This window comes from Haematobia irritans, chromosome 2, assembly GCF_050003625.1.
Source record: "Haematobia irritans isolate KBUSLIRL chromosome 2, ASM5000362v1, whole genome shotgun sequence".
Lineage (NCBI taxonomy): Eukaryota > Metazoa > Arthropoda > Insecta > Diptera > Muscidae > Haematobia > Haematobia irritans.
This window is the reverse complement of record NC_134398.1, coordinates 148,214,892-148,242,205: the sequence shown is the minus strand read 5'-3', so window position 1 is coordinate 148,242,205 and position 27,314 is coordinate 148,214,892. Positions and strand designations below refer to the sequence as shown.

General features: G+C 30.6%; 1 protein-coding gene across 1 annotated transcript in view; it reads right to left on the bottom strand.

The window, feature by feature from the left end:
• The window catches only part of Nos (Nitric oxide synthase), a 441,191-nt gene that overhangs the window by 104,966 nt on the left and 308,911 nt on the right, over window positions 1-27,314 (bottom strand). The window contains exons 11-12 of the mRNA XM_075296574.1: window positions 12,624-12,768; window positions 1,930-2,034 (exon numbers count right to left, since the gene is read on the bottom strand). Of these exons, the coding sequence (XP_075152689.1) occupies window positions 1,930-2,034; window positions 12,624-12,768 (250 nt within the window). The remainder of the gene's footprint in view (window positions 1-1,929; window positions 2,035-12,623; window positions 12,769-27,314) is intronic.

Below are 27,314 nucleotides of genomic sequence, written 5' to 3'. Positions count from 1 at the left end.
CAAAAAAAAATTTTGTACAAATTTTATTTCTATAGAAATTTTTTTCAAAATTTTATTTCTATAGAAAATTTTGCCAAATTTTATTCATGTGGAAAAATTTTTAAAATTTTATTTATGTAGAAAATGTTGTCAAAATTTTATTGTTATAGAAACTTTTGTAAAAATTTTATTTCTATAGAAAATTTTGTCAAAATTTTATTTCTATAGAAAATTTTGTAAAAATTTTATTTCTATAGAAAATTTTGTCAAAATTTTATTTCTATAGAAAATTTTGTCAAAATTTTATTTAAATAAAAAATTTTTGTCAAAATCTTATTTCTGTGGAAAATTTTGTCAAAATTTTATTTCTATAGAAAATTTTGTAAAGAATTTATTGATATAGAAAATTTTGTCAAAATTTTATTGATATAGAAAATTTTGTCAAAATTTTATTTATATAGAAACTTTTGTCAAAATTTTATTTATGTAGAAAATAATGTAAAAATTTTATTTCTATAAAAATTTTGTCAAAATTTTATTGCTATAGAAAATTTTGTCTAAATTTTATTTCTTGTGTAAATCAGTAACTAATCAAGCTCGAGGTCATTAGTTTAGTTACTGATTTACACAAGACAATTAAAAAGGTCGAATAAAATAAAGAAAACAAATTATCAAATTTTATTTCTATAGAAAATTTTGTCAAAAATTTATTTCAATAGAAACTTTGGTCAATATTTTATTTCTATAAAAATTTTTGTCAAAATTTTATTTCTATAGAAAATTTTGTCAAAATTTTATTTCTATAGAAAATTTTTGTCAAAATTTTATTTCTATAGAAAATTTTGTCAAAATTTTATTTATGTGGAAAATATTGTAAAAATTTTATTTCTATAGAAAATTTTGTCAAAATTTTATTTGTAGAGGAAATTTTCTCAAAATTTTATTTATGCGGAAAATAATGTCAAGATTTTATTTAAACAGAAAATTTTGTCAAAATCTTATTCCTGTGGAAAATTTTGTCAAAATCTTATTCCTGTGGAAAATTTTGTCAAAATTTTATTGATATAGAAAATTTTGTCAAAATTTCATTTATATGGAAACGTTGGTCAAAATAATGTCAAAATTTTATTTCTATAGAAAATTTTGTCAAAATTTTATTTCTATAGAAAATTTTGTCAAAATTTTATTTCTATAGAAATGTTTGTCTAAATTTTATTTCAATAGAAAACTTTGTCTAAATTTTATTCCTATTGAATTTTTTGTTAAAATGTTCTATAAAAAATGTTGTCATTTTATTTCTGTAGAATATTGTGTCAAGATTTTATTTTAATAGAAGACGTTGTCAAAATTTTATTTCTATAGAAAATTTTGTCAAAATGTTAATTTTTTATAAACTTTTGTCAAAATTTTATTTCTATAGATAGTTTTGTCAAAATTTTATTTCTATAGATAATTTTGTCAAAATTGTATTTCTATAGAAAATTTTGTCAAAATTTTAGTTCCATAAAAAATTTTGTTAAAATTGTATTTCTATAAAAAACTTTGTCAAAATTTCTGTCTTTTGATTTACAAAACTGATGCAAAACTTATGAAGTTTTAAGAAAAAAATTAAATATGTGTTACTCAGTACAAATCTCTTGAAAATCGTTTTAGCCCACATTGGCGCCAATGTGGGCTAAATGAGGTAGGACCTCACAAATTGATTTGAAAAACCACAACGTCATTTTTTTTTTCTTTTCGAGATGTAACTTCAATTTATTCTTGGGGGAGCGTTGATTTCTGTTCTGTTTGAAGCACTCGAACTGATTCGTTTGCTTTCAAAGAGAAAATTCAACCTTTAAATTCAATTTATTTTGACGCTTTTTTGTCATTTGAATTGACGTCATAATATGACTTCTTATTTTGTTTTTTTTGTAAATTTTCGCATTTGTATTTAAATTTAAAGCTTACCTCTCCATTTTCCGGTGGATCACCATTGCCAAAAGTGGAAGCCACAACAATCAGTAGAGCTTCATGTTCAATCGATGATACATCATAGTCAGCCATGCAACAAAGCTGAAACGAAAAAGAAGAAGACATAAAAATCGGCAAATAAATGAGACCACATTAATAAAAAGCTAATTAAGGACAAATGCTATTAGGAAGTATTTAAATAGATGACCATGTGTGTGTGTGTGAGTGTACGTATATGTGAGTGGGATTATTGCTGAGAAGGAAAAAAAAGCTTTTCACCTTATCGCTTTGAGTTCTCTAATCCTCTGGGAAAACTTCTCAAGAAATTCTATGCATAGGATTGCGTGTGGGCAAGTGGGCTGTCTTAGATGGCATCATTATGGCAATGATTGAAAGATGCTCAATACGTGGCTCTTACAATTATCCTGACTAAGGTTAATGGCATTACTCTATGAAGCATGTTTAAAAAGATTGCCCTACTATAGCTGCTCTCTGATAAATTTCAGGTATTAACTACAAAAAAAAAAAAAACACTAAAGTCTTTAATGATTACAACATACCACAATAAAGCTTTGGGTTTTCTGCTGTGACCAATGTGGGCTGTTGGATTTTCAATAAAAAAATAGTCCAACATCAGTCATTCAATGTCAAATTAGAATTTCCTTTTACTGGAAAGAGTCTTTAATGTCATGACCTCAGCAAATTTATTCACAAAAAGGCCCCTATGCTTCTCTTGGTTTCCTCGCCCCTCCCTTCTTGGTTTGACTACGTTAATTAAACTAAACCCCGAAACGTTCAAAAGGCCTTTATGTTGTCGTTTAGTTAATAAGCTAATACTTTGTGAAAACAAGAAAATCTTTGGCTATGATGAAAGGTCGCTGGCGAATATATGAACACACATACACACACACATATCTGTGTGTGCTTATAATTTTGTGGTCCAGACAATATTTATTTAAATGTTTACACATGAACAAACATTTCCAACATTTGATTAAGCTCATTAAATTTTTGGATTAGAAAATAATCAGCTTATGAGATTTTATGATTATGAATTAGATTATCTGCTTGATGCCAAGGAATGATCGAAGTATGATGAAGTAAAAGCCCTGCTAAAATTGATCAGTCAATAGGATCTGATGTAGGAATTCTTTAATAATTTAAGTGCATTTTTATGTATGGAGTTTGTATCAAAGTGTAGGTCAACATATTAGCCATCTTGAGCACAAATCTTCTACCAAATTGCAAATAATTGGGCTATATCAAAAATTGCATCTCCATCATATCTGTTAATAGATTTGACGATACTTTGAATCATCACTTTACAGGCATTTGACCAAAGAATCATGTTCTCTAGATGAGAGATTATAATGAGAATCGAAAAGTCGATATTTTGATTTTTCCAAAATTTAGAATTGGTGACTTTTAGACTTTTTTTCTAAAAATTTGAAAAAATTGACTTTCTTATTTTGAACTTTTCGAAATTTGGAAAGTCGCTTTTAAATTTTAGAGTTTTATAATTTTGAAAAGGTCTATTTGTGACATTCTCTTTATGGGTCCATATGTGGTCTGAGCAAAATATTTCGATGGGTTAAAAACGAAATGACATATTTACTATATCCCCAATGTTTAGACTTTTCGATTTGTTTGTTAAAAAATCGAATTTCAGCCCATCTTCTCAGCAAAAATAGAGCTTCAAACAAGTAAGTAAAGTCTAAAGTCGGGCGGAGCCGACTATATTATACCCTTCACCACTATAGCTATATAAAAGTTTGCATTTTCAGATACAAATACTTTTAATGGAAACAATTTTTTTTACTCTACAAAAACTCTAGAATTAAAATTTAAATCGGCTAACGCCCTGGGATGAAACACAATGTTAGTAAAAAATATAGGAAATATGAAGCGAGAGAAATTTTAATGCAATTGTACAAAAGAGATTTATGATTTTTCAGACGATACATATGTATTCGAGATATAGGTTAGGTTAGGTTAGGTTATGTGGCAGCCCGATGTATCAGGCTCACTTAGACTATTCAGTCCAGTGGAACCACTTGGAGAAGCTTTGAAACCCTCAGAAATGTCACCAGCATTACTGAGGTGGGATAATCCACCGCCGAAAAACTTTTTGGTGTTCGATCGTAGCAGGAATCGAACCCACGACCTTGTGTATGCAAGGCGAGCATGCTAACCATTGCACCACGGTGGCTCCCTATTCGAGATATAGGACAATTAGAGTAATATTTACAATTTTTGCTACTCAGCAGTGGCGATTTTACAAGGATATTGGTTAGATCTCGCCAAGATATGTGGTCAAGTGTGGGTTGTGATATATTATTTGGTCTAGTAGGGTGACTTGGAGCCTTATTTAAAACTCATCCGTTCTGTGGAAATTTTGGCATTGCAGTGTATATGCAGGATATGGCTAAGATATGGGGAAATCATCACAAAATTTTGTGTAAAGTGTGAGAATTTTGGCCATATTTGTATTCTCTGAGGAAACTATCCAGTCAATTGGAGGAAAATCCCATTGAAAATTGGTCTAAAATATGAAACAGTCTACCATATTACCCCAACTCTGGTGTACGTATATACAAAAGTCGGGCGGGGCCGACTATATTATACCCTGCACCACTTTGTAGATTTAAATTTTCGACACCATATCACACCCGTCAAATGTGTTGGGGGCTATATATAAAGGTTTGTTCCAAATACATACATTTAAATATCACTCGATTTGGACAGAATTTGATAGACTTTTACAAAATCTATAGACTCAAAATTTAAGTTGGTTAATACACTAGGGTGGATCACAATTTTAGTAAAAAAATATGTGAAACATTTAAATTTGAAGCAATTTTAAGGAAACTTCGCAAAAGTTTATTTATGATTTATCGCCCGATATATATGTATTAGAAGTTTAGGAAAATTAGAGTCATTTTTACAACTTTTGGACTAAGCAGTGGCGATTTTACAAGGAAAATGTTGGTATTTTGACCATTTTTGTCGAAATCAGAAAAACATATGCATGGGAGCTATATCTAAATCTGAACCGATTTCAACCAAATTTGGCACGCATAGTTACAATGCTAATTCTACTCCCTGTGCAAAATTTCAACTAAATCGGAGTTAAAAATTGGCTTCTGTGGTCATATGAGTGTAAATCGGGCGAAAGCTATATATGGGAGATATATCCAAATCTGAACCGATTTCAACCAAATTTGGCACGCATAGTTACAATGCTAATTCTACTCCCTGCGCAAAATTTCAACTAAATCGGAGCAAAAAATTGGCCTCTGTGGTCATATGAGTCTAAATCGGGCGAAAGCTATATATGAGAGCTATATCTAAATATGAACCGATTTGGCTGATATTTTGCAAGTTTTTCGAGACCCATAAAATATTCGGATGTACGGAATTTGAGGAAGATCGGTTCATATTCACGCCAATTATGACCAGATCGGTGAAAAACATATATGGCAGCTATATCTAAATCTGAACCGATTTTTTCCAAAATCAATAGGGATCGTCTTTGAGCCGAAACAGGACCCTATATCAAATTTTAGGACTAAAACTGCGAGCTGTACTTTGCACACAAAAATACAGACAGACAGACAGACAGACAGACAGACGGACATCGCTAAATCGACTCAGAATTTAATTCTAAGCCGATCCGTCTACGATTACTCCTTCTTGGCGTTACATACAAATGCACAAACTTATTATACCCTGTACCACATTAGTGGTGAAGGGTATCAAAAGTAGTTTGGATCCCCAATTTGTGATCCGGAGGTAGTGCAAACTTGGATAATCTCCAATGAATTTTACATGGACGGAAGTACTCCATTTTACGAACCATTGCATTGCTTTAGAAGTTGTGCCTTGGAAGTTAATTTGGATGAAGAAATTAAAAAAGAAACATAAAAAAACATTTTTTTTTTAATTTTATTTTTATTTTTATCAATATTTATTGTTACACTTTTATTTTCTTATTATTTAATTTTTTACAAATTGAAAAACTTCTTCACTACCACCTGGGGTTGAAACTGGGTTTGTTGGCAAAATAACAGAACGCCTTAGCACACTCAGCCTCAATTATCATTGGACACGATGTATCAAAACGTCTACTCAATTGTTTGTGACATGAACCTAATATGACACCACGGCATGACATGACTTCTTGAGATGTTCTTTATATTATGAATGAAAAAATGGTTCAAATATCACCAGCGGGAATTTTTTTATTAAATATTTTTCTAAAAAATAATTTTTTATGGTATACATCGTTTTTATACCCTCCAACACCGGACGGCCCTCACTGCAGTCGGTTCTTCGTACCGGGGTCGACACAAGGACCACGTCCTTGTCCAAGGACTGCAACCTCCCCATGGGAAATCAAGGGCTACAACAACAACAACCAATGCACCACGGAGTCACCGGAGGAGGGTACATAAGCCGAATATACTTGTTATACCTGTTATTTTGTATAAATATATTTTTTCCCATTAAAAATCAACAAAAAATTAAAAATTATCGTAATTTGCAAAACCTTCTCAAAAGAATCTCCATGGAAGTAAAAAAAAGTCAAACGGCACAGGTTCAACTCCCAGGGGGAATGATTTATTTTTTATTATTTTTTTTTTTACTTTTTTGTTGACTTTCTATGTTATTCTTTTTTGCGAAATCTTATTGTCCAAAACTTAAGTTTTCACTTAAGACGGCAAACTTCAGTACTTTCTAAGACTTTTCCAAAAGAATTGCATAGGAAGTGAAAAAACTCCGATAAGGGATCACGGGATGCGCTTTAAAAGAAATGTTTATGGACTTGTCCAAAAGGACTGCATCGGAAGTGGAAAAAACTTTATGGGGGCTACCGGGATGTGCTTTAAAAGAAATGTGTGTGAAACAACTTCCAATTCTTTTTGCTGGGATTTTATAGGATGCACTTAAATCTCAATTTAATCAAACAGAGCCTTGGAAACGGTACTGGACTTAAAGTAAAAACAGGAATTTTATAAAAACAGCACAGGAATTTGCTCTTAGTATTGCCAACATTATGTGTCCTAAAATGTACTCTATTTTTGTTTGAGGAATCATCATATTCAGTTAAGTATATCTACCCATTGAATTTTTAAAACTTCAGAATTAGCTTTTTGAAAAATATTCAATATCATATTTTTATACCCACCACCATAGAATGGTGACGGGGGTATAATAAGTTTGTCATTCCGTTTGTAACACATCGAAATATCGATTTCCGACTATATAAAGTATATATATTCTTGATCAGTGAGAAATTCTAAGACGATATAACGATGTCCGTCTGTCCGTCTATCTGTCTGTCTGTTGTAATCACGCTACAGTCTTCAATAATGAAGCAATCGTGCTGAAATTTTGCACAAACTCGTCTTTTGTCTGCAGGCAGGTCAAGTTCGAAGATGGGCTATATCGGTCCAGGTTTTGATATAGTCCCCATATAAATCGACCTCCCGATTTGGGGTCTTGGCCTTATAGAAATCGTAGTTTTTATCCAATTTGCCTCAAATTTTAAATCTAGAGGTATTTTATGACCATAAAGAGGTGTGTTAAAAATGGTGAGTATCGGTCCATGTTTTGGTATAGCCCCCATATAGACCGATCTCCCAATTTTACTTCTTGGGCTTATAGAAACCGCAGTTTTTATTCAATTTACCTGAAATTGGAAATCTAGAGGTATTGTAGGACCACAAATACGTGTGCCAAAAATTGTGAGTATCGGTCCATATTTTGGTATAGCCCCCATATAGACCGATCTCCCGATTTTACTTCTTGGGCTTATAGAAACCGCAGTTTTTATCCAATTTACCTGAAATTGGAAATCGAGAGGTACTTTAGAACCGTAAAGAGGAGTGCCAAGAATGGTGAGCATCGGTCCATGTTTTGGTATGGTCCCCATATAAATCGACCTCCCGATTTGGGGTCTTGGGCTTATAGAAATCGTAGTTTTTATCCAATTTGCCTGAAATTTTAAATCTAGAGGTATTTTATGACCATAAAGAGGTGTGCCAAAAATGGTGAGTATCGGTCCATGCTTTGGTATAGCCCCCATATAGACCGATCTCCCGATTTTACTTCTTGGGCTTATAGAAACCGAAGTTTTTATCCAATTTACTTGAAATTGGAAATCGAGAGGTACTTTAGAACCGTGTGCCAGAGGTGTGCCAGAAATGGTGAGCATCGGTCCATGTTTTGGTATGGTCCCCATATAAATCGACCTCCCGATTTGGGGTCTTGGGCTTATAGAAATCGTAGTTTTTATCCAATAGAGGTACTTGAGGACCATAAAAAGGTGTGCTGAAAATGGTCCGTATCGGTCCATGTTTTGGTATAGCCCCTATATAGACCGATATCCCGATTTTACTTCTTGGGCTTCTAGAATCCGAAGTTTTTATCCAATTTGCCTGAAATTGGAAATCTAGAGGTATTTTCGGGCCATAAAGTGGTGTGCCGAAAACGGTGAGTATCGGTCCATATTTTAGTATAGCCCCCATAAGAACGATCTCCCGATTTAGCTCCTTGGGTTTCTAGAAACCGTAGTTTTTATCCGATTTGCCTGATATTGTAAATATTGTCGTATTTTAGGCTCATAAAAACGTGTATCGGATTAAGTTTTTATTGGTCCTTTTGGTAATGCCCATATAGACCGGCTTCACTTCTTGAGGGTATAGAAGGCGCACTAATCATGAAAATTGCGTGCAACTCAATTTAAAATTTCCAGATTTTACTTCTCGGGTGAATCTACAGATTTCAGATTTCAAATCAAGACGTTATTTTACAATTTGCTTGCACACTTACAAGAGATGTTAATGATACCTCTAAAACTCAAACAAAAATGGTTCTCATAAATCCAGAATCTGATATAGTCCTCATAGGTGAAATCTTTAAATTTATCTTCGGGAAGTGTCCTCAAGTCCTCAAGCCCTCCTGAAACCCTAATATGTTGTTCATGGTGGTGGGTATTTAAGATTCGGCCCGGCCGAACTTACTGCTGTATATACTTGTTTTAATATATTTTTTCTTTCTGCATACAATCAATTTTGTTTGATTTTCATGTCAATATAGAAAATTTTCCAATTCCCCTGTTTGTATTCTAATCACATTAATACCTATTTCTTCATATAATGGATAATATTCCAGCAAAGTGTTCATAATATATTTAATAAATTCTCTTTAAAATGTTTGCAATCTAATCGAGTCGATGATGAACAGGGTGGCGTATGAGTAATTTATAGTGTCACCTAATCATACGCATGGATGGCGAAAAAGGCAATAAAAAGAAAACATTGTCTATGTGCAATAAAAATGGAAATTCTTTTGTATTTATACCCTCCACTTTGTCATTCCGTTTGTAACACATCGAAATATTGCTCTAAGACCCCATAAAATATATCACGCTAACTTCAGAACGAAACAAGCCATCGACTTGAAACTTGGCACAAGTAGTTGTTATTGATGTAGGTCGGATGGTATTGCAAATGGGCCATATCGGTTCACTTTTACGTATAGCCCCTATATAAACGGCCCCCAGATTTGGCTTGCGGAGCCTCTAAGAGAAGCATATTTCATCCGATCTGGTCGAAATTTGGTACATGGTGTTAGGTTATGGTCTCTAACAACCATGCCAGAATTGGCCCATATTGGTCCGGAGCCTCTTGAAGGAGCAAAATTCATCCGATCCGGTTGAAACTTAGTACGTCGTGTTAGAATATGGTCTCTAACAACATGCAAAAATTGGTCCATGTCGGTTCATAATTATATATAGCCCCCATATAAACCGATCCCCAGATTTGACCTCCGGAGCCTCTTGAAGGAGCAAAATTCATACGATCCGGTTTGAATTTGGTACGTGGTGTTAGTATATGGTCTCTCACAACTCTGCCAGAATTGGTCCATATCGGTCCATTATTATATATAGCCCTTATATAAACCGATCCCCATATTTGACCTCCGGAGCCTCTGGGAGAAGCAAAATTCATCCGATCCGGTTGAAACTTAGTACGTCGTGTTAGAATATGGTCTCTAACAACCATGCAAAAATTGGTCCATGTCGGTTCATAATTATATATAGCCCCCATATAAACCGATCTCAAGATTTGACCTCCGGAGCCTCTTGAAGGAGCAAAATTCATACGATCCGGTTTGAATTTGGTACATTTCGCTAGTGTATGGCCGATAACAACCATGTCAAAATTGGTCCGTATCGATCTATATTATATATAGCCTCCAAATAAACCGATCCCTAATCACAGAAAAATCACGATTGCCACTCGAGCCTAAAATAATCAACCAAAATTTTATTGCCATAGAAAATGTTGTCAAAATTGTATATTTCCATAGCAAATTTTGTCAAAATGTTATTTCTATAGAAAATTTTTTCAACATTTTATGTCTTTACGAAATTTTGTCAAAATTTTATTTCTATAGAAAATTTTGTCAAAATTTTATTTCTATAGAAAATTTTCTCCAAATTTTATTTCAATAGAAAATTTTGTCAGAATTTTATTTCAATAGAAAATTTTGTCAGAATTTTATTTCTGTAGAAACTTTTTTTTTCAAAATGTCATTTCTCTAGAAAATTTATGAAGCATTTCATAGTTGGTGAGGAATATTTTGCAAAATCTTCCAAAACATCCAGAATTCTACCAAACAGTAAAAAATCTGCCTTTTTTGATAGACTCGTGTTCATAATTGTATATTGCCCCCATATAAAGCGACCCCCATATTTCAATTCTGTCTCTATAATTACCACACAGAAGTTCTTATCGGTTCGTAATTATTTCTTCCCAATATATACCGGTCAAGAACCGAATATATACGTATTTAATCGATTTTTTTTTTGTCTACTATATATCCCGCATGGACTATCTTACAATTTAGAAGATGATATTAACTAGTTTTATGATGCCTTGCCATCCGCCGCAACTCAAGTAATTTAATTGTGGATGACCGTCTTTAGTAGAAGTTTCTACCCAATCCATGGTGGAGGGTACATAAGATTCGGCAAGTATATACGGCCGTAAATTCGGCCAAACCGAAGCTTATGTACCCTCCATCATGGATTGCGTAGAAACTTCTTCTAAACACTGCCATCCACAATCGATTTACTTGGGTTGCGGTAACACTTGCCGATGCCATGGTATCTTAAAACTTCCTTATACCGTAATGTACACCACGTAGTCCATACGTGGTATATATTAAACTTAAAAAGGCCAATTAAATACGTATATAATTAAGTTAGACAAAATGTTCTATAGAAATAAACTTTTGACAACATTTTCTATAGAAGTAAAATTTTGACAAAATTTTCTATAGAAATACGATTTTAACACAATTTTCTATAGAAATAAAATTTTGACAAAATTTTCAAAAGATTTAAAATTTTGACAACATTCTCTATAGAATTTAAATTTTGACAACATTTTCTATAGAAATAAAATTTTGCCAAATTTTCTATATATTAGACAAAATTTTCTATAGGAATAAAATTTTGATAAAATTTTCTATAGAAATAACATTTTGCTAGATTATTTTTGGCTCGAGTGGCAACCATGATTATGAACCGATATGAACCAATTTTTGTGTGATTGGGGATCGGCTATATATAACTATAGACCGATATGGACCAATTTTGGCATGGTTATTAGCGGCCATATACTAACACCACGTTACAAATTTGAAAACCGGATCGGATGAATTTTGCTCCTCCAAGAGGCTCCGGAGTTCAAATCTGGGGATCGGTTTATATGGGGGCTATATATAATTATGGACTGATATGGACAAATTTTTGAATGGTTGTTAGAGACTATATACTAATACCATGTAACAAATTTCAGCCGGATCGGATGAATTTTGCTCCTCTAAAAGCCTCCGGAGTTCAAATCTGGGGATGGGTTTATATGGGGCTATATATAATTATTGACCGATATGGACTAATTTTTGCACGGGTGTTAGGGACCATATACTAACACCATGTACCAAATTTTAGCCAGATCGGATAAAATATGCTTCTCTTATGGGCTCTGCAAGGCAAATTTGGGGGTCCGTTTATATGGGGACTATACGTAAAAGTGGACCGATATGGCCCATTTGCAATACCATCCGACCTACATTAATAACAACTACTTGTACCAAGATTCAAGTCGATATCTTGTTTCGTTCGGAAGTTAGCGTGATTTCAAAGTTAATATACCCCCCATCCTATGGTGGAGGGTATAAAAAAAAACATTTTAAAAAATTAGAACTAAACTCTAATATAAATAGTTATATCACGCCAATATCATACAAATAAGTAAACATTTTTCGATAAAATCAAGAAAATTTCTTAAATGTGACTAATATTTTCACTTCTTAAAGAAAATTACGAAGTTTGAGGGAACATATTGGAAAATGTCTTTATGGGAAATGCGATTTTTTTTTAATATTTATGTTTCCTTTGGATTTTACTTTTTTTTTAGTTATTTAACGTACACAAAAAATTGTTATAGCAAAGGAGACTTTATCATAATAGAGAAAAGTTAATTAAAATACCATAATTTCCATGAACTAAAATAGAGTTAGGTGGGCTTTAATGCCGTAGAGGGTTCACTGTCTTTTGAGTGTATTCTTGCTGTTTTTTGGTATATATAAGTTGACCAAGCTACTTCCTAACTTACCTGTGCATTGAAAGCATGACCCAATAATTCACATAATTGCTTGGCATACTGTTCTGATTTTCCTGTTTCGGTAGCATACAAGACTGTAGCTTTGATGCGTTTTGATAAAGCACGTCCAAATAGCTTCGATGTAAATTTCACAGCCCTGAAAAATAAACAATTATGAAAGAAAATATGAATAATATAGATCAAGCGAATAAAAAAGAAAATACAAATAGCCAATTGATATTTTATCTTGATTTTAGTGTTGTCATATCATTTTATAATAATTATATTTTGTTAAGCTATTAATACTAAATTAATTTATTTTAAATCCTAAAAACAATAAATTCCTAGGAAATTTCTATTTATTTGCCCATTCCCTTCAGGTAAGCCCAATGTTAGCCTGCAGCTTTTCCGCAAAAATAAAATTGGCTAGTTAAAAAAAATATAGATAAGAAAATATGTCAAATCCCAAAAATTCCATCTGTCAGAAAAAAAACAAACAAAATAGAATGAACAAAAGATTTTTTTATTTAAGCGCTGTCATCAACAGTTTATGATGACCTCCTGTGCTTTTTGTTGTAAACATCATTGTTTATCTTATTGTTGTTGTTGTGACTTTATCCTAACCTCCCAAAAAAAACAACCAGAAAATAAATAAAATACATCAACAATCATCAACAACTTAGATGTTGACTATTTTAGGTCTCTGGCTACAAAGATGATGATTGTTGTTGTTGTTTTTGTTCAAAACGATTACAAAAACATTGAAAACATGTCATATACACAACACCCGAGAGCAAAAACATTTCAGTGGGCCAATGTGATAACAGATTCTCTTACTCTCAAACCTATGTAGGATGATGGACAATATCGTATGTGTATGCTGTAGTAGTGGTGGTGCTAGTAGTAGTGAATATGCCTCATAAACAAACGAATGTTATGGATTATTGCCCTTCGTGTGAACCTTCGTATGGGAACTGACATAAGTGGATCATTGGTGTGTCGTTGGTCCTTATTGTTTTTTTCCTACTCTCAGCACTTTTTTAATGAGTTTATGTTGTTGTTCTTCTTCTTGATGTTTTTTCTTTGTTCTTGAAATCTACCGGTCGTGTAGGTTAGAAGTGTCTGTGTACGTTATCTTGTAAATATTCATTGTAAAAAAAAAAACAATTTTGAAATGGGGAAGTAAACTCAACTAGAACTGTCAAATAGAACAAAACATAAACCATGGAATAATATGAAGGAAATTCAACACAGGTCTTTGTTATTATTTTTTTATTCCTTTAATTCCCACTGGAGTATAGGGATCTAACAAGAGCCGTTTTCCATTTCACTCGGTTTGGCTTATCCGATTGACACCGTTTCGGCTTAGGTTGATCGTTTCCAAGTTTTCTAGGTCTTCCAACTGTTCTTCCTTTTTCACTGAATGGATTCCAACCCTGCGCTTGTTTTGCGATATTGCTGTCACACCGTCGAAGAGCATGACCAATCCACACCTCTAGATTCCGAATTTCAAACAAATTGGATAAAAATGACTGTGCTTACATTACTATGATGAAAAATAGTTGGAAAATTATGTCAAAATTTTATTTCTATAGAAAATTTTGTTACAAATTTATTTCTTTCAGAATTTTTCTCAAAATTTTATATATATAGAAAATTTTGTTAAAATTTTATTTGTATGGAAATTTCGTCACAAATGTTTATCTATAGAAAAATATCTCAAAATTTTATTTCGATAGAAAATTTTCTCAAAATTTTATTTCTATAGAAGATTTTCTAAACATTTTATTTCTGTAGAAAATTTTCTCAAAATTTTATTTCTATAGAAAATGTTGTCAAAATTTTTTTTTTTGAGAAAATTTTGCCAAAATTTTCTTTCTATAAAATTTTGTCAAAATTTTATTTCTATAAAATTTTGTCAACATTTTATTTTTTTTAGAGAAAACTTTTTCGAAATTTTATTTCTATCGAAAATTTTGCCAAAATTTTATGTCTATAGAAATTTTATGTCTATAGAAAATTTTATTTCGATAGAAAATTTTCTCAAAATTTTATTTCTATAGAAGATTTTCTAAACATTTTATTTCTGTAGAAAATTTTCTCAAAATTTTATTTCTATAGAAAATGTTGTCAAAATTTTTTTTAGAGAAAATTTTGTCAAAATTTTCTTTCTATAAAATTTTGTCAAAATTTTATTTCTATAAAATTTTGTCAACATTTTATTTTTTTACAGAAAACTTTTTCGAAATTTTATTTCTATCGAAAATTTTGCCAAAATTTTATGTCTATAGAAAATTTGATCAATATTTTATTTTAATAGAAAATTTTCTCAAAATTTTATTTCTATAAAAAATTTTGTCAATATTTTATTTTTTTATAGAAAATTTTGTCAAAATTTTTTTCTAGAGTAAATTTTGTCAAAATTTTATTTTTATAAAATTTTGTCAACATTTTATTTTTTATATAGAAAATTTTGTCAACATTTTATTTCTATCGAAAATTTTGTCCAACTGACCCCGTTTCGGCTTATGTTGATCGTCTCCACGTTTTCTAGATCTTCCAACTCCTCTTCCTTCTTCACTGAAAGTGAGAAAATTTACTTAAAATCTTGTTTATAGAGAAAATTTACTCAAAATTTTATTTCTTAGCAAACTTTATCAAAGTTTTATTTTTATAGAATTTTTTTTCAAAATTTTATTTCTATAAAAAAATTGTCAAATTTTTATTTCTATAAAAAAATTGTCAAAATTTTATTTCTATAGAAAACTTTTTTAAAATTTATTTTCTATAGAAAACTTTGTAAAAATTTTATTTCTATAAAAAAAATTGTCAAATTTTTATTTCTATAAAAAACCAGTAAGGAAAGTCTAAAGTCGGGCGGGGCCGACTATATTATACCCTGCACCACTTTGTAGATCCAAATTTTCGATACCATATCACATCCGTCAAATGTGTTGGGGGCTATATATAAAGGTTTGTCCCAAATACATACATTTAAATATCACTCGATCTGGACAGAATTTGATAGACTCTACAAAATCTATAGACTTAAAATTTAAGTCGGCTAATGCACTAGGGTGGAACACAATGTTAGTAAAAAAATATGGGAAACATATTAATCTGAAGCAATTTTAAGAAAATTTCGCAAAATTTATTTATGATTTATCGCTCGATATATATGTATAAGAAGTTTAAGAAAATTAGGGTCATTTTTTCAACTATTCGACTAAGCAGTGGCGATTTTACAAGGAAAATGTTGGTATTTTGACAATTTTTGTCGAAATCAGAAAAACATATATATGGGAGCTATATCTAAATCTGAACCGATTTCAACCAAATTTGGCACGCATAGCAACAATGCTAATTCTACTCCCTGTGCAAAATTTCAACTAAATCGGAGCAAAAAATTTGCCTCTGTGGTCATATGAGTGTAAATCGGGCGAAAGCTATATATGGGAGCTATATCTAAATCTGAACCGATTCCAATCAAATTTATCACGCATAGCAACAATGCTAATTCTACTCCCTGTGCAAAATTTCAACTAAATCGGAGCAAAAAATTAGCCTCTGTGGTCATATGAGTGTAAATCGGGCGAAAGCTATATATGGGAGCTATATCCAAATCGGAACCGATTTCCACCAAATTTGGCACGCATAGCTATAATGCTAATTCTACTCCCTGTGCAAAATTTGATCTAAATCGGAGCAAAAATTGGCCTCTGTGGACAAAGGAGTGTAAATCGGGCGAAAGCTATATATGGGAGCTATATCTAAATCTGAACCGATTTGGATGATATTTTGCAAGTTTTTCGAGACTCATAAAATATTGAGATGTAGGGAATTTGAGGAAGATCGGTTGATATACACGCCAATTATGACCAGATCGGTGAAAAATATATATGGCAGCTATATCTAAATCTGAACCGATTTTTTCCAAAATCAATAGGGATCGTCTTTGAGCCGAAACAGGACCCCATACCAAATTTTAGGACAATCGGACTAAAACTGCGAGCTGTACTTTGCACACAAAAATACATCAACAGACAGACAGACAGACGGACAGACAGACAGACAGACAGACAGACAGACAGACAGACAGACAGACGGACATCGCTAAATCGACTCAGAATTTAATTCTAAGACGATCGGTATACTAAACGATGGGTCTCAGACTTTTCCTTCTTGGCGTTACATACAAATGCACAAACTTATTATACCCTGTACCACAGTAGTGGTGAAGGGTATAAAAATTATCAAAATATTATTCCTATAGAAAAATTTTGCCAAAATTATTGCTATAGAAAATTGTTGTCAACATTTTATTTCTATAGCAAATTTAGTCAAAATTTTAGTTATATAGAAAAATTTATCAAAATTTTATTTATATTAAAAATTTTGTCAAAATTTTATTTCAATAGAAAATTTTAAGTCATAGAAAATTTTGACAAAATTTTCTATGACATAAAATTTTGACAAAACTTTCTATGACAACAATTTTTTTCCCTGCCAAAAAATGGAGCACTATTTCAGCAGGATTGTAAAGGAGAGAGACAGTACCAACTGCCTCTACACTTGTAGTTTAGTCAATGCATGGCTTTAAGCTGAGATCAAAAACAACAATAACGATTGAAGAGAAGCCAACAATAACAAACAAAACGAATGAAGATAGAGGAAGCACGCTCAAAAACAAACCCAGCCAACTAAATACAAATCGATGATTTGAGTTTGGCAAAGGATAAGAGATATGCTTGCAAATTTGTTTAAGCAGTAGCCGACTATTAAACCCTTTTTCGGACGGTTCAAGTGTATTTCACGTTGGGTTGAGTGAATTACCCGAATTTATTCTGATAATTGGTTGATAGTTTTGCTGCAAGTAGAGGATGCTGATGAGGAATGTGGTAATTCCAAAACAGCTGTACATCCAACCATCTTGCAGTCTATAGGGCTTTGCCCAAATAAATTTGACAAGCATACTTTTCCTCTGTTGGTTAAGCTACACTTGTAGTTTAGTCAATGCATGGCTTTAAGCTGAGATCAAAAACAACAATAACGATTGAAGAGAAGCCAACAATAACAAACTTTGTCAAAATTTTATTTATATACAAAATTTTATTTCAATAAAAAAATTTTGTCTACATTTTATTTCTATAGAAAATTTAATTTCTATGGAAAAATTTATCAAAATTTTATTTCTATTAAAAATTTTGTCAAAATTTTACTTCTATAGAATTTTGTCAACAGTTTATTTTTTTATAGAAAATTTTGTCAAAATTTTATTTCTATCGAAGATTTTGTCAAATTGAGCCTGTTGCGGCTTAGGTTCCAAGTTTTCTAGGCCTTCCAACTCTTCTTCCTTCTTCACTGAAAGTGAGAAAATTTACTTAAAATTTTGTTTATATAGAAAATTTACTCAAAATTGTATTCATATAGAAAATTTTGTCAAGTTGTTTTTTCTAAACAAAATTTTTGTTTAAATTTATTTCTAGAGAAAATTTCGTCAAAATTTTATTTCTATGGAAAAATTTATCAAAATTTTATTTCTATTAAAAATTTTGTCAAATATTTTTGTCATAGAAAATTTTGTCAAAATGTCATAGAAAATGTTGTCAAAATTTTATTGCTATAGAAAACTTTGTCAACATTTTATTTATATACAAAGTTTTGTCAAAATTTTATTTCTATAAAAAAATTTTGTCTAAACTTTATTCATATAGAAAATTTAATTTCTATGGAAAAATTTATCAAATTTTTTGTTTAAATTTATTTCTAGAGAAAATTTCGTCAAAATTTTATTTCTATGGAAAAATTTATCAACATTTTATTTCTATTAAAAATTTTGTCAAAATTTAATTTCTATAAAAAATTTTATCAAAATTTTATTTCTATAGAACATTTTGTCAAAATTTTATTGCTATAGAAAATTTTGTCAAAATTTTTATTTCTATAAAAAAAAATTTTGTCAAAATTTTACTTCTATAGAAACATTTTGCCAAAATTTTATTTCTATAGAAACTTTTTGTCTTAATTTTATTTCATTCGTGTTTTGTTTTTTTTTGACAAACATTATTTTCCTCTGTTGATTAAGCTACTCTTGTAGTTTAGTCAACACAATGGTTTTAAAGCTGAGATCAAAACAACAACAAAATTTAATTATATTTCTATAGGAAATTTTGTCAAAATTTTGTGTCATAGAAAATTTTGTCAAAATTTTATTTCTATTAAAAATGTTGTTAACATTTTATTTCTATAGGAAATTTTGTCAAAATTTTTTGTTATAGAAAATTTTGTCAAAATTTTATTTCTATAGAAAACTTTGTATGAATTTTATTTCTATAGAAAATATTGCCAAAATTTTATTTCTATAAGAAATTTTGTCAAAATTTTATGCCTATAGAGAATTTTGCCAACATTTTATTTCTATAGAAAACTTTCTCAAAATTTTATTTCTATAAAAAATTTTGTCAATATTTTATTTCTATAGAAAATTCGTCAATTTTTTTTTCTAGAGAAAAAATCTACCATGGAGTTAAAAATCAATTTTTTTGTAAAATTCTTCCAATTGTGACAACCGTGATTGTAGCCCTGGGAAGATAAAAATGTCGGTCGCAGACCATGGACATTCCAATAGAACTCAACACCATCGGACTCAGCACGCGTCAACCATGAATTGTTTAAACGGGAGATTCCTCACTTTTTTTACCCACCACAATAGCCACTAAAATCTCCGGATCTTGATTCGGCGAACTTTTGTGCTAGTGGCATTTTGGACAGTAAGGTTGGCACTAAGCAATACCAAAGTGTCGACTATCTCAAAGCGGAGCTTCGCCTGGAATGGATCAAAATACCACAGAGCTATTTCATGCTTTATCGGTCGTTTGAAGGCCATAAGTTCGTGCCCAATGTAGCCAATTCGAACAAACCTAAACGGATTGTAAAATTTAATGTTAATGTTATATTGAACAATAAAATTATAGCGATTTATTTTGTTGCTTCAAATTCAGCCATACCTAACCTATATTACCTTGGCTTTGTTTACAAGGTATCCTTCCCCTCTGAGCGACCATCGCTTTGTTTTATGAATTCATTCATAGAATGTTTGATGTCTTTCACATTTACCATCATCTGGCACTGTTGGTATTTTTGCATATGTGACGCTGTTAAACAATTCACCATAGACTTATTTTATGCACCTCACAGGATGGCATAAAAACCAAAGTTATGACACTATAGACGAGTTTTGCTTCATAGCCGAGTGAAAAAGCTAACTAGCGATATCATGACACGTGAATATATTTCCAAAGTTTATGTCAGTGTTGTAAAAATATTAAAGCACTCGAGCACATGGTATATGAGTATACACAAAATGATTATGATTTAGACAACATTGACAACAAGAGAATCCTGCATGAGACGATGATGATGAGCCTTGGGTCTGGTTTGGTCTGGTCTACTCAGAACGGCTACAAGTTTAATGTCCATGGGCCAATTTAGGATGATAAAATGAAATTTTCCTTTTATGAGTCACAAAAATATTAATATTAAAACATTTTGTGGTATATGGGAATATGCGTGGATATGTGTAACCTGCAACACATACACCCACACATTTGTGGCTATTCAAATTTATGGGAATGTGAGATTTTTTTGTTTTTCACACAATTATCTCTACCGCAAACAAAAGCTTGAATTAGATACAAGTGCTTCAATTTTATTTACGAAATTTAATAAAATTTAATTAACATAAAGATTAAGTACTAAACTTTGATTTATAGCGAGTTGTGGTTTGCTGTAGTTGATGGTCAAAGTAATTTAGGGGTACAAAGGCTAAATGAAAAAAAATGGGGAATATCCCTTCAAAATTTACAAGTGACAGATCAACTAGAGCAGTTCAAACAGTACACTTCCCGAAGATAAATTTAAAGATTTTACCTATAAAGACTATATCAGTTTCTGGATTTATAAGAACCATTTTTGTTTGAGTTTTAGAGGATTCATTAACATCTCTTGCAAGTGTGCAAGAAAATTATAAAATAACGTCTTGATTTGAATTCTTAAATCTGTAGATTTTCACCCGAGAAGTAATTTCTGAAAATTTTACATTGAGTTTCAAGCAATTTGCATGATCAGTGCGCCTTCTATACCCTTAAGAAGTGACATCGATCTATATGGAGGCCTTACCAAATTGACCGATAAAATCTTAATCCGATACACGTTTTTGTGAACCTAAAATACCAGAATATTTACAATTTCAGGCAAATCGGATAAAAACTACGGTTTCTAGAAACTCAAGGAATTAAATCGCTAGATCGTTCTTATGCGGGCTATACTAAAACATGGACCGATACTCACCGGTTTCGGCACACCTCTTTATGGTCCGAAAATATCTCTAGATTTCCAATTTCAGGCAACTTGGATAAAAACTACGGATTCTAGAAGCCCAAGAAATAAAATCGGGAAATCGCTCTATATGGGGACTATACCAAAGCATGGCCCGATACTCACCGTTTTCGGCACACCTCTTTATGGTCCTAAAATACCTCTAGATTTCCAATTTCAAGCAAATTGGATAAAAACTATGGTTTCTATAAGCCCAAGACCCCAAATCGGCAAGTCGGTTTATATGGGGACTATATCAAAACCTGGACCGATATAGCCCATTTTCGAATTTCACCTGCCTGCAGACAAAAGACGAGTTTGTGCCAAATTTTAGCACGATTGCTTCTTTATTGAAGACTGTAACGTGATTACAACAGACTGCCAGACAGACAGAAGGACATGGTTATATCGTCTTAGAATTTCTCCCGACTATACTTTATATAGTCTAAAATTGATATTTCGATGTGTTACAAACGGAATGGCAAACTTCCCTACGGGAAATGGATCAACCACAGAACCGGTACAGGACTAGCCCCTGGTGTGTATGGACCAGTCACAGTTCTGGTCAAAACGTCTGGAAGGGACCGGTCACTTTAACATGGGTTTGTCATTGACGGGACACGTCCTGGGACAATTTAGCAGGAGCACCCCATAGACAGGTCCTCAGGACCCATGTCCCCGACAAACTCTTAGAAATCTGTTTCAATGTGGCTACTAGTTACTACGACTATTTAAAAAGTATTTGGGCAAGAAACGGATACAGTATTTTATTGTGGACTCCAAATAAAATTTTGACAAAGACTACAGAACTAAAAATTTGACGAAATTTTCTATAAAAAAAATCTGACAAAATTTTCTATAGCAATAAAATTTACAAAATTTTCTATAGAAATAAAGTTTTGACAAAATTTTCTATAAAAATAAAGTTCTGACAAAATTTTCCATAGAAATAAAATTTTGACAAAAGAAGAAATAACATTTAGACAAGTTTTTCTATAGAAATAAAATTTTGACAAAATTTTCTATAGAAATATAATTTTGACAAAATTTTCTAGAGAAATAAAATTGTGACAAAATTGTCTATAAAATTACAGTTTTGACAAAATTTTCTACAGAAATAAAATTTGGCCAACATTTCCTATAGAAATAAAATTTTGACAAAAATTTCTATTGAAATAAAATTTCATTCGTTTTGTTTTGTTATTGTTGGTTTTGTTCTTTAATCATTGTTGTCGTTTTCTTTGACAATATTTTCTATAGAAATGATATTTTGACAAAACTTTCTATAGAAACAAAATTTTAACAAAATTTTCTATAGGAATAAAATTTTTACAAAATATTCTAGGGAAATCGAAATTTCGACAAAATGTTCTATAGAAATAAAATTTTGACAAAATTTTCTATGGAAATAAAATGTTGACAAAATTTTCTATAGAAATAAAACTTTAAAAAATTTTGTATAAAAATAAAATTTGGATAAAATTTTCTATGGAAATAAGAATTTGGACAAAATTTTCTACAAAAATAAAATTCTAACAAAATTTTCTATTGAAATAAAATTGACAAAATAAAATTTTGAGAAAATTTTCTATAGAAATGATATTTTGGCACCATTTTCTTTAGAAATAAAATTTTAACAAAATTTTCTATAAAAGTAAAATTTTGACAAGATTTTCTATGGAAATAAAACTTTTAAAAATTTTTCTATAGAAATAAAATTTCGACAAAATTTTTTATGGAAATAAGAATTTGAAAAAAATTTACTATGAAAAAAAATTGTCAAAATTTTCTATTTAAATTAAATTTTGGACAACAATTTCTATAAAAAAAATTCTAACAAATAAAATTTTGACAAAATTTTTTATAGAAATAAAAATTTGACAAAATTTACCATGGAAATAAAATATTGACAACATTTTTTAAAGAAATAAAAATTTGACAAAATTTTCTATGGAAATAAAATGTGAACAACATTTTTTAAAGAAATAAAATTTTGTTGTTGTCTTTGACTTCAGCTTAAAACGATGCGTTGACTAAACTACAAGTGTAGCTCAACCAACAGAGGTAAAGAATGTTTATTTCGGCATAAGCCGGCTATCGTGTAAACCCTTTTTTCGGAAGGTTCAAGTGTGGTTCACTTTTGGGTTTAGTGAACTGCCTGAATTTATTCTGATAACTGGTTGATAGTTTTGCAGCAAGTAGAAGATGCTGATGAGGAGTGTGGTAATTCCGAAACGTGCGTCCATCCAACCATCTTGCAGTCTATAGGGCTTTGCCCAAATAAATTTGACAAACATTATTTTCCTCTGTTGGTTAAGCTACACTTGTAGTTTAGTCAATGCAAGGTTTTAAGCTGAAATCAAAGGCAACAACAATGATTAAAGAAAGAAACCAACAATAACAAAACAAAACGAAATAATTTTTTTTTTTAATTTTCTATAGAAATAAAATGTGGACCAAATTGGCTATAGAAATAAAATTTTGACAAAATTTTACATAGAATTATTATTTTGACAAATAGAAATAAATTTTTGACTACATTTTCTATAGAAATAAAATGTTGACAAAATTTTCTAAACAAATACAATTTTGGCAAATTTTTGTACGGAAATAAAATTTTTACAAAATTTTCTATATAAATAAAATTTTAACAAAATTTTCTATAGAAACAAAATTTTGACAAAATATATTTTGACAAAATTTTCTATGAAATACATTTTGACAAAATTTTCCATAGAAATGAAATTTTGACCAAATTTTCCTATAGAAATAAACTTTTGACAAAATTTTCTATAGAAATAAAATTTTGACAAAATTTTCTATAGAAATAAAATTTTGACAAAATTTTCTATAGAAAAAAAATTTAACGAAATTTTGCTATAGAAATAAAATTTTGACAAAATTTTCCATGGAAGTAAAATGTTGACAAAATTTTCTATTTAAATAAAATTTGGACAAAAATTTCTACAAAAATAAAAGTTTAGCAAATAAAATTTTGACAAAATTTTCTATGCAAATAAAAATTTGACAAAATTTTCTATGGAAATAAAATGTTGACAAAATTTTCTAAAGAAATACAATTTTGGGAAATTTTTGCACGGAAATAAAATTTTTACAAAATTTTCTATATAAATAAAATTTTAACAAAATTTTCTATAGAAACAAAATTTTGACAAAATATATTTTGACAAAATTTTCTATGAAATACATTTTGACAAAATTTTCCATAGAAATGACATTTTGACCAAATTTTCCATAGAAATAAAATTTTGACAAAATTTTCCATAGAAATAAAATTTTAACAAATATAATTTTGACAAAATTTTCTATGGAATTAAAAATTTGACAAAATTTTCTATGAAAATAAAATGTTGACAAAATTTTCTAAAGAAATACAATTTTGAAAAAATTTTTTTACGGAAATAAAATTTTGACAAAATTTTCTATATAAATAAAATTTTAACAAAATTTTCTATAGAAATAAAATTTTCACAAAATTTTCCATAGAATTAATATTTTGACAAAATTTTCTATAGAAATAAAGTTTTCCATAGAAATAAAAATTTGACAATATTTCCAATAGAAATAAAATTTTGACATAATTTTCTATAGAAATAAAATTTTGACACCATTTTCTAAAATAAAATTTTGAAAAAATTTCCTATAAAAATAAAATTTTGCATAATAAGATTTATTTGTTTGGTAGAATTTTTTGGTATTTTTCTCCAAAATTTGGTGAAAAGAAGCCTCACCAGTGATCGACAGATGAGGCTTCTTTACAATAAGGACAGTTTTCAGGGACCTATCTAGCTTTAAACATACACCCAAAGAAAAAATACTTTCCTCCGGAACGAAATTTTAGACAAACGAAATTCTCGTTTCTTACACAGGATTTTCTTTTAGAGCAAATAAAAGCGGATTTATAATACGAGAATCAACGATAGTCTTTAAAGTTTTTTATTTGCTTTTAAAGAAAAATTTTTTGTGACAAAGGAAAACTTTGCTTGTCTAAAATTTCGTTCATCGGAAAAGAAAACTCTTCTTTCAGTGTAGAATCAATAAAATTAGCCATTGAATCACAGACGCTGCCATCTAAAGGGTGGTTAAAATTTCAAGGGCCGATGTTGATTTTGAATAAAACACAAACTATTTAGGACATTATTGTAATTTTATTTAATTATGATATATTGGTATTACTCAATTATGTATGGAACAAAATATTGGTCAAATGGGCGCTACGACCTCGGTGGCACACCTTCATCCGATGGTCCAAATTTTCGATGACGCTGAGGCATAATGGAGGTTCTATGCCGTTAATGTGCCGAATTATCATCTCGTCCTTTAGCTCTTGAATTGTTGCTGGCTTATCGACGTACACCTTTTCTTTCAAATAACCCCAAAGAAAAAAAGTCCAACGGTGTCAAATCACATGATCTTGGCGGCCAATTGACATCGCCATTACGTGAGATAACACGGCCATTGAATTTTTTGCGCAAAATAGCCATTGTTTCGTTAGCTGTGTGACAAGTGGCACCGTCCTGCTGAAACCACATATCGTCCACAACCATATCTTCCAATTCGGGCCATAAAAAGTTCGTTATCATCTCAAGATAGCGAACACCATCCACAGTAACTGCCTGACCGGCCTCATTTTGGAAAAAATACGGCCCGATGATGCCGCCAGCCCATAAACCGCACCTTTCTTGGTTGCAGTCACTCTTTGTGGTTGCATTGGTTTTTCGAAAATCACTATTGAATTCTCATTCGCCCAAATGCGGCAATTCTGTTTATTGTCGAATCCACTGAGGTGAAAATGTGCCTCATCACTGAAGATGATTTTCTTTGAAAATTGATCATCCAATGTTGCCATTTCTTGGAACCATTTAACACTTTGTTGGATTGTGTATCTCTCCATGGTTCAAATTGAGTAAGTCTGAAGTAGAGAAATGTCAATTAAATTTCGGAAAAAACTTGGGGTTTAGGTGTGGTTCACATTCAACATCGGCCCTTACAATTTAACCACCCTTTAACTACCCTTATTCAAATTATGAATTTTCTTCCTACACCAATTGAATCATTAACAACTTGTAAAAAATCACAAAACCATGACAATCGAAAAATGCTTAAAATTAAATCAATACCATTGAAGGATTCTCTACTCTAGTCTGTGATTTGTTTAAGTTTTGCATTTGTTTTTGAATAAACCATCATCGAAATTCATTAGAGGCTGCATAATGGTGTCACAGGTCTTGACTAGAGTACAGCAACGACCATGATGTTCCATCAACATTTTATGATTGCTGTCATTACATAATTAATTTCAATACTACACGGGCTTATGCATACGAGTGCTTAACCAGATTATCACTAAATTATAGATGTAATCATGTGGGGATTTTAAGTATATCAGAAGTGAGCAAAAAAAATATTATATTGCGATATCGAAAATATTACCCAGCAAAAAATTTGAAGTTGTTCCAAAGGCACAACTTTAAAGCACTCCCAAAAATGTTCTCCCAAAGATGTTCTTTATTTTAACTACACAGAAAGTTCTTTTAATTCGATTTTTATAACTTGTTTTTTTTTTTCATATTTTTAATGAGTAATTTTAATTTTTTTTCTCAAATAGGATAAAAACAGATTATGATTTAATAAAATGGTACAAATTATTAAAATTTTGTCGAAAAAAAATGCTACTGCCAGTCTAGAAAATTTTTGAAAATATTTGAGGTCAAACGTTTCTAACAAACATTAGAAGGCATTAAAAAACATAATTTAAAAAAAATATTTATTTGTCAAAAAAATTACAAAAATTTTTAATGCACATCCAAAACACTGAATTCGAATCACATTTTCACTACTTTTTGGCGAAGCTTGTTTTTCTGTGTTGTTATTAAATATATAGAATAAATATCCAGGGTACATAAAATGGATGATTTGACTTGGACAAAAGAAAACAGACAGTTTACTTGGATCCAAAGATTTCGACTTTTCCACCAAGAAAAATTGAAAAGGTATAGAGTTAGAGCTATGAATATGATGAATCAGCTTTATGTGCATAGAAAACAAAAACATGCCTGGTTCAAAAGATTTTGCTTTATTCTAATGATTTTGGTATTGTTTCCGAGACAAAGAGCGGTGAATTAAAGTAAGAATATTTTTAAGACAAAATTCTCTTTGAAAGTTAAGTTTTGCTTACTTGGTACTAGGAAAAAAATTTAATTATTTGTTTTTGTTTTTTTCTGCTGTTTTCTCATATGAGTACTATCAAAGTCCTTTATTCAGGCTCTCCTTTAACTAGAATTTATGCTATGTTTTAAGTAAAAA